General features: G+C 53.7%; 1 protein-coding gene across 1 annotated transcript in view; it reads left to right on the top strand.

The window, feature by feature from the left end:
- Window positions 1-6,190, top strand: part of MN1 (meningioma (disrupted in balanced translocation) 1) — a 44,500-nt gene extending 38,310 nt beyond the window's left edge. Inside the window, exon 2 of the mRNA XM_012644110.1 lies at window positions 6,009-6,190. Coding sequence (XP_012499564.1) covers window positions 6,009-6,190 — 182 coding nt within the window. The remainder of the gene's footprint in view (window positions 1-6,008) is intronic.
- Window positions 6,191-14,731: the final 8,541 nt, after the last annotated feature.

A 14,731-nucleotide genomic window follows, 5' to 3' on the forward strand; every position in this document is an offset into this window, starting at 1 on the left:
TGTTCTGGGGCCCACACTGCCTCTTACATAAGCTCCGAGTTAAAAATACGCCCGGAATTCTCATTCTCCTGCTCTGCCTGGGACCGCACCCTGACCCCCAGCCGCGGCGGGCAGGGGTGGGACAGGCCCCCAGCACCCACAGAGTCGAGGAAACTGCCCCACGGCACAAAGCTGGCAAATGGCACTTCTAGATCCCACTGTCCCCAAAGCCTTGGGCTGTGGAAGAAGAGTAAGTGTAAAGAGCAGATACCCCTTTTTTGTTTTTCTGAGACAAGGTCTTGCTGTGTCACCCGGGCTAGAGTGCAGTGGTGTCATCACAGCTCACTGCAGCCTCAAACTCCTGGCCTCAAGTGGTCCTCCTGCCTCAGCCTCCCGAGTAGCTGGGACTACAGGTGTGTGGCACCACACCTGGCTAATTTTTAAATTTTTTGTAGAGATAGAGTCTTGCTGTGTTGCTCAGGCTGGTCTCGAACTCCTGGCCTCATGAAATCCGCCCGCCTCGGCCTCCCAAATGCTAGGATTACAGGTGTGAGCCACTTCGCCCGGCCAGCTACCCTTTTTTGGGGGCTCACCAAGTGCTGAAGACTTTGCCCCTTCATCTTGCTTAATTCTCTCTGCAGCCCGTGGGGTAGGTTCTCTTCTTGTCCCCAAACGCAGCCCAGGCTCCTACCTGCCCAGCCACACCCTGGCTTGGTGCCCCGGAGGCCTTGATCTGGGCCTTCGTTGGACTCTGCACGCTTCCCCCACACCCTTGGTCTTGCCGGGTGGGTCCAGGACGTGGCTGGGCCAGAAGTCCCCTTCCCGAGGGTTTGACCGTGGAAAACCACCGAGGCAGCACTTTGGCTTTCGTGGGAGGTGGCAGCCACCTCCGCCCAGCTCACGACGCCTGAGCAGGTGGCTCACCCAGAGCAGGCCTGGGGATCTTCAGAGCAGAGCAGGGTGATGACGAGGACCGTGTGGCTGACTTTAAAGACAAAAAGAAAACTCAGCCCCCTCCGCGGGTAGGCGGCATCTCCAGCAGTGAAATTAAAAATGAAACGTCCTCAGGTAAACACAGGTACCTCTCTTCCCTTCTCCCTTCACCCCGGTCCTGGCCAGCAAAGGGCCCCTCGGCCTCCCCATGCCCAGCCCTGCGGGTCCCCGCTGTCGCCTGCAGGCCGGTCAGCAACGACAGACAGGCGGACGGTCCCCACGGCCCGTGTGGCGGGAGCGCGACGTGCACTAAGCGCTTTGCGCGGATCGTTTCACTTAGTCCTCCTGAACTGCCTCCGCGGTGGCGCGTCCGTTGTCTCCCGGTTTCCTGGCACCGAGTCCCTGAGAGCTGAAGTGACGTGCACGAAGTCCCTTCCTCCACAGACGGTGGCCCCTGTCACCGTGGACCCCTGTAAGGGAAACGCAGTGACGTTGGTTATTCAGGCAGGTGCTGCTTTGGCACCTGCTTTCCCCTTCCCGTCACGGACTCGGCTGTCCCCGCTGTGGACCGGGAAGGTGGGGAGACGGAGCCCCTCCCCGGTCTCCTGGTCACAGAGGCGGCCGGCCGGACCTCCGCGGCACGTTACAGAGTCGGCAAAAGTGACCGAAGCCAGGGCGCGGAGGTCGAGGCGCGGGTGCTGGGGTGGCGGGCAGAGGCGGGAGGGTCCAGAGGACACGTGCACAGGACGAGAAGCTGGGGAGGACCCTGGGGAGGGGGCGGCAGGGGTGTCGCAGCTCCAGGCCTTGACCCTGGGTGCAGGACGCGAGGTGGTTCCTTCACAGATGTCCTTAAAGACTGTCCCATGCCCTTTCCCTGCTGGCAGAGCCGCCCATCCGGGCCCCGGGGACAAGAGGCCCCTCTCCCGAGTCCCCTGTGCTGCCTGTGTCCAACGAGGCACACGCGGGTGACATGTTTTGAGATGATGCCCCGGCCTCTGGGACTGGCCCCCGCCCCCCGCACATGTCGTTGGTGTGGCCCTTTCTCTCGTGCGGTCCCCCCAAGCTGCTCCTAGCCGGGCCCACCGGGAAGCACCGTCCCCAAGTTACAGATGAGGAAACCGAGGCTTTGCAGACGGGAGGCTGCCCAGGGGTGGGCGACCTGGGATTCCACCCTGGCCCGAACGGCTGAGAGAATCCTGGACTGAAAGAAGAGAGCCAGCCCCAGAGCTGGTGACCCGGCCCCGGGTGACCCCTGGGCAGCTCCCCGCCCCTTGGGGCCTCTGTCTTCCCAACTGCGGACTCGGAACGGGGGCCGCCTCCCAGGCAGTGCACGCCCCAACCGCGTGCAGGCTGCAGAGCTGGACAGCCCAGACCTGCCCCTCCCCGGCACGGCCAGTCTGACGGGGGAGGCTGACGTCTAGCAAGTGGGAAACGAGACGCACTCCCGGGTCCCGTGGTGTCTGCCAGCGCCAGGCGCTGAGTATCTCCAGGGTCTTCCCCCAGCCCTGGGAGCTCGGGAGGGCGCGGTTTTATCTCTGGGTCCTGGCCTGGGGGCTGGTGTGCCCGCCGGCCCTCCCGAGCGCGGACTGAGAGCCTCTCCCCAGCGGGGCAGGCCGCGACTTGAGGCCGCTTCCGTGGGACTGATTTATTGCAGCGACTCGGCAGCCCCGGGGGAGCTGCAGTCCGAGGGCGTGTTGGGTCCCCCGGCTGGAATGAATCCAATGGGAGGATGAGTTTGGTCATGCTTGGGTTGTCGAGAACTGAAGAATAATATTCTGTCTTAAAAATATTCCCCGTGGATACCAGACTGGCTGGCTCTCTTGCTCGTCCCAGGCAGAGGCTGGGGAATCCTGCGTCTCTGGCCTGTGCTCTGTGACATTGGGCGAGCCCCTCACCCTCTCTGAGCCGGCCCCGGTGCCCCTGCTAGTGTGGGCAGAAGGGTCACTCTGTTGCTGGGCTTGCTGGGGGATGGGTTAGATAACACCCAGAAGCAGTCAGCTGTGTGCCTGGCACGCCCTCATTACATCCACCCAGACAGGAAGAGCCACCGTCTCTGGCGTTAGTGCCCGGCGTGGTTAAGAACCGTGTGTCACTTGGGAATGAAAGCCTCTTTGGGAAATTTGGCCATTTGGGCAGGTCTGTAACCAGCATTTTGCTCAGGAAATGACGACTTCCTTTTACCTTCCTGGTGCTTGCAGCCACGGAGCAAGGGGGCCGGGGGTTGGAAGCTCAGGCCGGGGTCTTGTCTCTCTCCTTTGGCGAGAGGCTTCATCCCTCTGAGCCTCCATTTCTTCATCTGTAAAATGGGCGCAGGCATTGCTCTCGGTTTCTTGAGATAAGGATGTGTGCAAAGTAAAGGAAAAACACCCTTTCAGATTTCTCTCTCTCCAGCACATGCTACCTCCCGCCCTCTCGTCCCCCTATCCAGATCTTGCTGTGCTTGGAATAAAATTTCTTTTGGGGGTATCAAGTGGGGGCGCTGGGAGCAAGGCAAGCGTGGGGGTGCCGTGCCTCGGTATTGCAAGAGTCCAGGGCTCGCTTTGTGCTAAGGGACTCTGCCGCTGAGGCTTCAAGCCTCCTGGGGTACCTGCTCCCCAGGAAGCTCTGGGTGTGGCGTTAACAGCATCCCAGCTCCCCCGCTACTAACCAGCTTTGAAACCTTGGGCTCAGAACCTCAGTTTGCCATTCTGTGGGATGGGGCAAAGACTCCAATGTCATGGGCAGGAGCATGCCCACCGGGCCAGGCCCCAGGAATTCGGGGGGCCTTAGGGGCGTCCAGGTGGCTGCGAGGATCCCTCACCTTCTGACCCTCCCAGATCCTAATGACAGTCCCAGCAATACAGTTTGGGGATCTCTCTGGGCGCCAGACCGTGACGAGGCCCCAAGGGAGATGACATCACCCTTACTTTACCAGCGGGGAAACTGAGGTTCAGAGAGGGAAAGTGGTAGGGCCCTGGTGGGGCCATGACTGCAAAGTGACTGTGCCTTTGTTAGAAAGAGACACTACCTCCTCGCCTCACCCTCAGCTGCAGGAGGAGGGGAGGACAGTGTCTGGATCTGCAGGGCCAGCACCAGGCCTGACACACAGTAGGTGCTCAGTAAAGGCCTGTTCATTGAATGAATGAGGGAAGGAGCAAAGGAAGGAAACCCTCCCCAGCTCCGGCTCCTCCCAGCATGCAGGTCCCAAAGCTTCATGTCTCTGGGGCTCCAGCGTGGGGGCCCAAGCCCAGTTAGTCATGGCCTGTCCTCGGCTGCCTGGGCCCGTCCCTCTGGGAGGATTTTCTGTGCAGGCCACGGCTCATCTCCTGGGGGAGGCCTCCTGCTAATCCCAGAGGGCAGGGCGGGCGGGGCGACTCCTGCCTGGCACGGGGCCCTGGCTGGGCTCGCGCAGTGCTGAGGGCGGGCCGGTGCTGAGGGCGGGCCGGTCGTGGAGGTCAGTATCTGGGTGTGCTCCTCCAGCTGGAGCGCAGCCCCCACCCCCAATTTCAGCTTTTCTCACTCCTGCTGAGTCAGAAATTCACCATCAGCCGGTATTCAAACCCAGCGTCCTGCCTCTTCCTGGCTGTGTGACCTTGGGTACGTCACCTGTTCTCTCCAAGCATCAGACTCTAGAAAAGTGGAATGATGAGAATATTCACTGACATATGGTAGCTCTAAGGACAGAGCCAGCGGTCACTTGACAGCAGTACATTAGACATCCTCCAAAATGAGAGCTCTATTCCTTCCCTGCCTTAGAACTCCCAGTTCTTATGCTCTTCTGGTCTAATTTATACTAAAGTGTGAATGGTTATCAGACTACTTTCTCCTCAAACGTATCTAACACAGGCATCACTGTGATCTGTGGTGTTTTCTGGTGCTGTGTGACTGAGTGAGAAGGGAAATGGGGATATTTTCACTAAGGGTAGGGGCGAGGAATAGACTCCCATATCCCTGGCACCCAAAGTCCCTTCATGCAGCAGCTAGGAATGGTGCTTGGGTGCCGGTCTGGTCAGGGAATCCAGACTCTCAGTCTTTACTGCTCTGAGCACTTCACCCTCTATCCCCGGGAAGACAGCCCTTTGCGGTTGACACAAACACCGCGTACACGTTAACGGCCTGGTTGACTGACCGTCAAGAGGAGGTCTGTGGGCCTGGTGGACACTCCCATTTTCGGAGGAGTCCCTTTGTGGGGCTAGAACTCAAGTCTCTCAGCTGTCGGTTTGGAGCTGTGTGACCCCAGGAAAGTTTCCATGCCTTTCTCGGCCTCAGACTGCTCATCTGCAAAGCGGAGGCTAAGCCTCGTGGGTAGGAGGGAATGAACGACATAATAATCAGGTGTCCCAGTGTGCCCCTCCCCTCCCATGCCCCCACTCTCAAAGCCACCTCTATCGAGTCTCAAGCCCTGCTCATCAAGGAGGGGCAGACCTGTAGAGGTGGGAGGGGCTGAAAGTGGTGTTGGGAAAGCACTCTCGTCTGGGGTTGGGGATCTTCCCCATCCTGCCTGCTCCCCCGGGGATGGTGCTGTGTGACTCTACACTTTCTCCTGTGTGACCTGGGCAAGTCATTTTCCCTCTCTGGGCCTCAGTTTTCTGAGGTATAAAGTAGAAGTGACCATCCTTACCTCCTGGGCTTGCTATGCAGCCCGGCACTCTTTAAGGAATTTCCCAGCACATGACAGTCCCCTGACCAAGTGTCTATCCAGAGGGTGACACAAGAATGGGCTGTGTTCCAGATCTGGACAATCCTCCTCCCCACCCTTTCACTGCATCTGGCGAACTCCTACACATCCTTCGATGCCCCGTTTAGATACCCCTCCTCCACGAAGGCTTCCTGACTTACCTCACGTCCACTTAATCTTTTGAGAACTCTAGTTTATCAGAGATGAGCGAACCCTAAGTTTATCCTACCCCATTCTCCTGTTTCCCAAGGGGGAAACTGAGTCCCAACAAGGGGCAGTCAGAGTCAGAGGCAACAGCAACAGGACTCAACACAAACACCTCTAGATCCACTTGGACCATTGCTAGCCGTGAAAAGAGGGCGTGGACAGTGCCTCTCTTCTCGCGCCTCGGCCACTGTGTACCTGCCACTAACGTGCTCTTTTCCTTCTTTCTCCGCAGCCCACGACCTCCCCGCGAACAAGGCCTCGGCCACCCAGCCCGGCAGCCACTTGCAGTGCCTGTCTGTCCACTGCACAGATGACGTGGGCGACGCCAAGGCCCGAGCCTCCGTGCCCACCTGGCGGTCCCTGCACTCTGACATCTCCAACAGATTCGGGACATTTGTGGCGGCCCTAACTTGAATGACAAGAAATACCCCCTCCCCTGCCAGGCCCTTCCCTCCCTGCTCTGTCTCCTCCCCCTCCTCCTCCCCCTCTCCCCACCCCTCTGCTCATTCGAAAGGGCCACTATTGCTGAGTGGATGATTTTTTTTGTTTTCTAGGTTGGTACCTGCTTAGTGGCATACGGACCGGAAAGGGTTAATTTAAAGGGGGAGGGGAAAAAAAAAAAAACCTCAAAAGTTTTTTTTTAAAAAAGAAACTTGTCTGCCACAGTATGTTACCAGTGTTAATCCTTCCGCAGTTAGCAAACTTTCGCTTAAGCCTTTTTCCTGCTAGATAATCCCCCGTTTTCTGTAATCTTGGCATACATTTTTTAGATGACCTCTTCCCTTGTTTTACCTTCATGCTGCTGTATGTCCAAGTATTGTTATTTCATAATAAGGCAAGAGTCGCTTTCCTTTTTTTATTCTTTTTCCTTTTCTCTCCTCCTTCCCCCCCACCTTTTTTTTTTCTTTTTGCTTTGTTCACTGCTTATTAAAATGGAAATCGTGGAGAACGAGTAGTTCTGGAATATTGCCGGGTGAAAGTCAAATTGTCATCACGATATTATATATTGACACCCACCTGTCATCAGCCGGGCAGGAGCCAAACAATTAATGTCCCCCTTAGGTATTCCGCCTGGGATTTTGTTTTGTCTGTTCCCTAAGAAAATAGAGATATGTATTTTCGTTCCTCCAAACACATGCTCAGCCTTCAGCTCCGTTCGGCTCCGTGTTTTTTCCTTCTCCTGCTGCAAGCCGGACTCGAGGAGGAGCCATCCAGCCCTCTCTAGGGGAAGGAGTTGGAATGTTCCATGGGGGTCTTCTCTCCTTTTCTGGGCGTCCGCAGAGATGCCCGGGCTCTGCATTTTCACGCTGTGCTGAGCAGCCTCTGGTCTGCCTGGGGTAGGGTGCTCTTCCGGCTTCAGAGTTTCTGGAAGCTCCATGCTCCTGCCCTTGCTGCAACCCAGCCAGCTGCGCCTCAGGCACGGGAGGTGGAGGTGGGTGAATTCTCAGCCTCTGCCTTTTCCCAGCGTCTGTTTCTGGCTGTGCATCCCGGGGCAGAAGGAGGGGGCTGAGTGTGTCTCCCCACCCCTCCCATTCCGTCCCCAGTTCAGCTTGGCAGCCCCGTCCCTGGGAGGGAGAGGCACCCCCAGGCTCAGCTGCAAAGCCCCGCTCCTTGGTGCCCGGGTGTATTTCTTTGCAGAGCTTTGCAGACTCCTGAGGGCTCTAGGAGGGAGAAAGCGAATATAACTAAGGACTTTGATTCCGGGGCCTTGTATTTTTGAACCCTGGAATCCCAACCCCCCCCCTTTTTTTTACTTTATCCTCACCCTGTTGCAAAACTAGAGCCATGTCCCATGTGTCTCACGAAGGCATAACTTCCCCTCTGAGCAGAGACGAGTGGCAGGACCCTAAGGTGCCCTCAATGCCCGCAGAAGGCCTTTGTGACTTGTGGAGGTGGGGAGGGGACACACAGACTCCAGGGTGGGTCAGAGAAGAAGGTGACTGCTGTCACTTCACCAACACTGGTGACCGCTGTATGTTACTGCAGTTTTTGGTGATAAGCGTGTCTTCTTAAATGCTCCATTTTGAGCTCCCCTCCCCCACCAGGTCCCCAGAGGTTGCGGATCTGGCTTCCTTTCTTTTTTTTTTTAGCAAGTGACCTGAAGGCTTCAGGCTCACCGTACAACACCCACATTGTTTATTTCAAAGAACTTTCCAGCAAAGGGAGAGGAGCTTCCAGAAAAACCTCATACGCTTTCCCCTCCCTTCCCTTCTCTTTCCTTCGGTGGCCCTTTTGCCTGGGGTCTGTGTCTGGGCCATCTGCGCTTCCCGCCGGGGCTGCAGAGGGCAGACGCAGCAGGTGGCACGGATTTATCATCCAGAAGGGGTGAGCGGGCGGTTCCTGCGTCCTGCCACCAAGGGAACGAAAAGGGAAGGGGATTTTTCCCATCACGGCTTCGGGAGAATCGGCCACGCTCTGGGCAAACAGGCCTCCACTACCCCTCTGACTCTGCGACGTTCAGACGTTCAGCTGTTTGAGAGCTTCGGCATTTTACTTTTTAAACAGGAATGATTTCTCCTTAATCGCTTAAGGCTGGGGAGCAAAGTGTCTTAACTTCTGTCTTTGACTTTCTCAGCGCCGAGTGCATCAACACTTGGCCATTAGCTCATGGTCCTCGCAACCTCGGGGACCCCTGAAGTTTGAAACTTTCTCGCTCCCCGCGACCCCAGAATGGAACAGCTTTAAAAATAGCCTTAAGCAAAAAGGATGTTATTTCATTAAATTTGGTTTAATGGAAACAATAAAAGCAAATTAAAAACACACCCAACACAGGAGACTCCGAACACTGGTAAATCGCTACTGCATAGCAAACTCTTCGGGAAAAGAAAACGAAAGTGTTATTGCACATGTAAGATATGAAAACTTAACTCTGCTGTGTGTTAGGCAATCCTGTAATCTTTTTTGACTCTTAAAAGAAATTCATTTCTGAAATGCTTGGTTGGAAGACTGTGACAATAGCTCATGAAATTGAGTGTTATTTTTTTCTTTCTTTTTTAAAAAAAATATGTAAAGTGCAGTCTTCTGTATTCATGCATATTGTATATACCTGTATATGTTTTCCTGAGCAGCTAAATTACAATAAATATGACGTTAATGGTGACTGTGGTACATTTGTGGGCGGGGCTTTCTTTCTTTTTCTCCCCACCCCCATCCCTTTTTCTTTTATCCATAGGTCTCTTCGAATTCCATGGGTTGTGGAGGGCTAGCGCTGGGTGCTGGAGCGTGTGTTGGTGCTGTTCTAAGTTGGGCCGTTTCCATATTTCTCAACCTTGACACTCTTGGCATTTTGGGTCAGATAATTCCTCGTTGTGGGGGGGCATCTAGTGCATTGCACGATGTTTAGTGGCATCACTGACCTGTACCCACAAGATGCCAATGGCACCCCCTTCCCACCATTGTGACAACCAAAAAATGTCCTTAAACGTTGCCCAGTGTCTCCTGGGGGGGCAGGATCACGTGGGGGCTGAGAGCCACTGGTACTGATCAACAGCCAAAGGAAGGGGCAAGGGAAGGCCCTCCCTCCCCCAGGTGGCCGTGGTGTGGGGCAGTTATTCTTCGGGGTTCTAGCGTTCAGTTGCAGATCCCAGGAAGCTTTGTGATCTCCTGCCGTTGACGTAGCTCCTCAGTTCTTCCTTTCCGCATCTGTGAAATGGGTCTAGCTTGTGGGGTTGTGACGGGAGACAGTGGACGCAAATGGGACATGTAGGAAGGGCTCTGTCTGCATAAGCTGTCAGCGCTGGTGTCACTGGAACCCAGCGCAGCTGATGGTGTCCTGGAGTCGGGCTGTCCTGGGTTGGATGCCGCTGGGCCCTGGGCAGGGGGTTTAACTCCAGCCTCCGTTTTCTTGTTTCCCAAGTGGAACAAATAACACATTTAGCTTGAAGGATACTGCTTTGTTCTTGGCCCCGGAAAAGCACCGACTCTCCCACAGGCCACGCTTTGGACAACTTCACGCCGGCACCTGCAGCCTCAAACCTGAGGCCGTTGCAGAACCTTCTCTGCCCTTCCCTCTTGCACCGTTAACTCCCAGTGTTTCTCAAAGTATGGTCCACAGAACCCTGGCAGCAGAAGCACTTCAGGGCTCTTGTTAATGTCAGATTTCTGGCCTTGTGCTAGGCTACTGACTCAGACCCTTTGAACTCTTACTTTGCACGTAATAGTAATGGATGCAGTTACCTTCATTCCTGGCCTGCAGCAGATCAGACGGCTGCTGTCGGTGGGCCCGATGCCAGGCTGAAGCGGGAAGATGAGTCAGAAATGAGAGCGGCAGATTGAGAACTGAAGTGTAGCCATTTAGCGTGGAGGCAAACAGCTTACATATGTCTCTGTGTATATGTCTCCGAGATGAATCTACCCCTGAAAGCATCACACTAACACACGTAAAAGGAAGCTCCCCAGACTGGCATCGAACTGGTAAAACAGTCTGATTATGTGCAGGAAACTCCCCGTCTCGGAAGCAAGGAACACATGTAGGAAGACGTCTCGCCGTAGCCGCTTTGGCGTTAGTCTGGAACCCGGAGTGGAAAGACCTCGGGAGTCAGCCGGTGTCTGGGGGCAGGCAGGGTACTCTCTCAGCCTCAGTTTCCCTGCCAGTGGAAGGGGCATGCGTGTTGCCGATCCCACGGAGCCGATCTGTGGGCAGACTGCCGAGCGCAGTGCCAGGCACACAGGGGAGTGGGCGGTGCCCATCCCCGTCTGACGCCAGGTAACTCCTGTTGGCATCTGGCAGGTTGAGCCGCCACGACCATTCGGAGTTGGGAATGGTGCTCTCTCACGACACATCTGCAGGGAAGCGTGACCTTGGAGGACATTTGCCTCCCTGGGACCGACTCAGAGACCTGGGTCCCCACCCCTCACCCATAAGCAGAGGACACATACAGGTGCGGGCTAGTCACACTATTTCATTTGAGCTCAACAAATTTACTCAGCTCCTACCATGTTCCAGGAACTGAGGATGCAAGTAATAGAACTGCCGTGAGTTGAGGACCAGACTCTGTTCTAGGCACTTTATAGACTAATAGCATCTCATTTAATTCTCAGGGCAAGCTTGGGTCAGGACAGAATCATCCTACTTTTGCAGATGAGGAAATAGGCTCAGGGAGATGAAGTGCCTGAGGACGTGCAGTTAAAAAGTGGCTTTGAGTCCAGCTGGGATTGAGACCATGGATCACCCTGCCCTGAAAACACTCACAGCCTAGAAAGGAGGCATGAGGTTAGATGGGCAAGTAAGTTGAAAGTTAAAAGTGAGGGGAATATGCCCAATAACCCACGGTGGTACGAGGGATGGATGTCACTCTGAGAGATTCACAAACCCCGTGTGGGAGGCTTAGGGAAGGCTTTCTCCAGTAGGTCATGTCCAGGTAGGGTTTTGAAGGATGAATAGGAGTTTCTCCTATTTATCCCAGCATATAAATTGACACTAATTTTGCAAGTTCTATTGTGTTTTTTTCTTTCAACTCTTAAAATTTTCTTTATAAATAGCTAATGGCATATTTGTCAGAACATGAGGCTTAAGGACGGGGCCTCTGTATTCTCCTTAATTTGGAGAAGCTTAAGAAACCTCTTTAACCTTTAAAGGTCTCCTGCTCAGAGTGACAGTGGTAAATGATTGTGTTCAGGACCCAGGGAAAGGAAGAGAGATGGAAGAATAATGAGCACTGAGTGTGGGGTTTGGGGAGACTTCAGGTTGGTGTAAAATGAATGGGTGAGTGAGTGAATGAATTCTCAGAGGGCCTAAGAACCAAAAAGGCCACAGACTGGCGCATTGTTGTGTGTGTGTGGGGGGGGAGCGTAAGACATAGGGGCTGCAACTTTGGGGTTCATATGGCCCTGGGGACAGCCAGGATAGGGTTCCAGCAGCACCTCACAAGTGGGGCCTTTCCATATGAACAGAGAAACACCATCTTAACTGGATGTCCCATCTCACACCTCAGGAGGCTGCCTCCCCCACCCTGTGTTGACAATTCTGGGGTGCTGAGGGACAGAAGGCAGCCTGGGACCCTGGCCCAGCTCGGACTGTGCAGAGTACGAGGGAGGTGCATCGTCCATCATGGCGGATGAGTGTTGAGCGAATACCATTATTGCAGCCTTGGAAGGGACCATATTCTCTGGAGGAAGATTCTGGACTAAATACCATGGGAAATGTCAAATCTATCTTGGAGAGATGTTGCTTTGGGTCTCAGTTTTTTTTCTCTACGGTAGGGTGGCATCATAATGGTCCCTGTGGTGACAAGGACGTGGTGGCTCGAGGCCCCATTGCGTTAGACCCCTCCAACCCGATGCCCTCGGCTGCAGGTTGTCAGAAGCTTCGTTCCATGATCAGGTTGTTTCAAAGGCATTTTTAGAGCTAGGGAGAGCCCCCGTCAGGGGCAGGATAGCCCTTTGGAGAGAAAGGAGAGAAGTGGGGTGCAGAGAAGTAATGATGTCATCTCCTCCTGGGACCCCTTAAAGGCACTCTGGCTTGGGGCCACCTGGGCTGTGTGTGTGAGGAAGAGGAGGATTTGGGACTTGGTGGGCTCCATCCAGAGTGGGCTTCAGATGCCCCAGGTAGATGGAAGATTGAGTCACAGCCCAGGGTCTGGAGACTAGGGCCTCACCTCTTTGCACCTCAGTTTCCTCATCTGTAAAATGGGGGAGGACATTCACAGTAATAACCCTCTGGCAAGCAGACTGTGAGGCTTAAGTGAGGGTTTTGCACTTGTCTTGCTCACAGTACAGTGCTCAGTGAGTATGAACCATTTGTAACGTCAGGAATCACAGGCTCCCGTGGGCATCTGCCACATGTTGGGTGTTGAGGCTGGGGAGGGGTGATGCAGGCGTGCAGGAAGAGCCCCCTAAATGTCTAGACCCGCTCTGTCCAGTGCAGTCACCACCGGCCGCGTGTGGCTCTTGAGTGCTTGGAATGTGGCTGCTCCAAACTGAGATGTTCTGTGTGAAATACACATGGGCTTTCAAACACTCAGTTTGAAAAAAAAGAATATAAAGTATCTCATCAATTAAAGTTAAAATTCCGTGTAGCAATTACATGTTGAAATAATACTTTGGCAATACTTTTAATATGCCAATAAAATAATTTCACCTGTTTTTTTCTTACTTTTTAAAAAAAATGTGGTGTGTTATGTTTTCTATTGCTCATAACAAATTAGCAACATCCATTGTTGAATTTGTTTCTGTGGATCAGGAGTCCAGGTGTGGCATAACCGGGCTCTCTGCCCAGGGACTCACAGGCCGAAATCAGGGTGTTGGTGGGCTGTGTTCTCATCTGGAGGCTGGACCGTGGAGTCGTCCACTTCCAAGCTTGTTTGGATTGTTGGCAGAATTCGTTTCCTGGAGGCTGTCGGACTGAGAGCCCCAGTTTCTTACTGGCTGGTGACTGGGGCTGTGCTTAGCTCCCGGAGGTCCCTGAAGTTCACGTGGCCCATTGGCTGTGCACGGCACGCTGTTTGCTTCTTTGAGGCGAGCAGGAGGGTCTCCCACTCCAGTCTGCTAAGACGGAGTCTTATATAACACAAGATTTTTATGGGAGTGACAACCCGTCACCTTTTGACATATTCTGTTGGTTAGAAGCAAGTCACTGGTTCCACCCACACTTAAGGAGAGGGGATTATACTAGGACATGACTCATCGGGGTCATCTTAGGGTGTGCACACCCACACATGGGACTGCTTAAGAATTCTAATTTGAGTATTACACATGCGGCTCGCATTTTGTTTCTATTGGACAGTGCTAGTCTTGAGACTACTAAATTGTGCCTTGGGGGTTACGCTGCCTTTGATCGAGGAGGAAGAGCAGGGCGGATAAGAGAGTGGGCTTTGGGTAACTGCTGGGCATCCGTGGGCAAGTGACCGCACCTCTCTGAACCTCAGTTCCCTCAGCTGTAAGTTGGGGGTGGTGGTACCTACCCCTTGAAAAATCTAAGAGAGGTGATGTTTATAAAGTGTTTCTTAGCCCAGTGCCTAGCACTTAGTCAGTGCTCAATAAACAGTAAGCATTATGCGTATTATTAATACATATTGACTTTCAACCTTTAGAGGACAGGCCTGTTGACTGTCCTAAAACTTGGCCGTGCTGCTCGCTGCTATGAGGCCAAAGGACTAAACATCTCAGGGCCTCAGTTTCCCCGTCTGTGACATGAAGATGTTGAACTATGTGATTCCTTCAATCACTACCATCGGATGCATTCTGGCTGCTTTGGACAGGGTGACGGGGGGTAGGGAGCCCGGCAGCCCCACGAAGGAGGGAACGACGCTCAGCCCCCAAAGAGAGCAGGAAAATGCAAAGGAGGTCACCCAAGCAGGCGGCAGCCCGGGTACCCCGGTGTCTCATGGAGGAGGTAAAAAAGGAGTCAGGTGCGTGTTCTGTCCTTAGCGAGCCAGGGGAGGTGCCGAGAAGGAAGCCCCACCCCACTCTCTTTTTAAAAAGATTAGAAAAGGATCTGAAGACCAGAGCGAATCATGGATTTCCCTACATGACAAGAGGTTCAGCAGGGAGGACTCCACCTGGGGCACTGCAGTTGAGTTGCAGAAGAGACAGAGGGTGTGGGGGACGCCAAGCCCCTGGCCCTGGTCTGGGCTGACCTGACCTGGAAGTGATTGGGGATATTAAATCCTGCAATTATAATACAGTGATAGGGTGGGGGTAAGACCCTGCATCTGTGGTTGTAACGCAGCCTGATGTGGTGCCCCAGGAACCTTGGAAGAATTTGTTTTTTCTTAAATTTAGATAAAATTTACATAACATAAAATTCACCATTTTAACGATTCTGAAGTATATTATTTATTTATTTATTTTACTTTAAGTGCTCATGATGCAATAGATAACTAAACACTAAAGTACTGTAAGCACTTTAATTTTAAAGTATGTAAGTGAGAGGCTTTTAGTATATCTGCAATGTTGTGCAACTATTACTACTATCCAATTCTGGAACATTCTCGTCACCTCAAAAAGAAACCCTGT

This window comes from Propithecus coquereli, unplaced genomic scaffold, assembly GCF_000956105.1.
Source record: "Propithecus coquereli isolate 6110/MARCELLA unplaced genomic scaffold, Pcoq_1.0 Scaffold206, whole genome shotgun sequence".
NCBI lineage: Eukaryota > Metazoa > Chordata > Mammalia > Primates > Indriidae > Propithecus > Propithecus coquereli.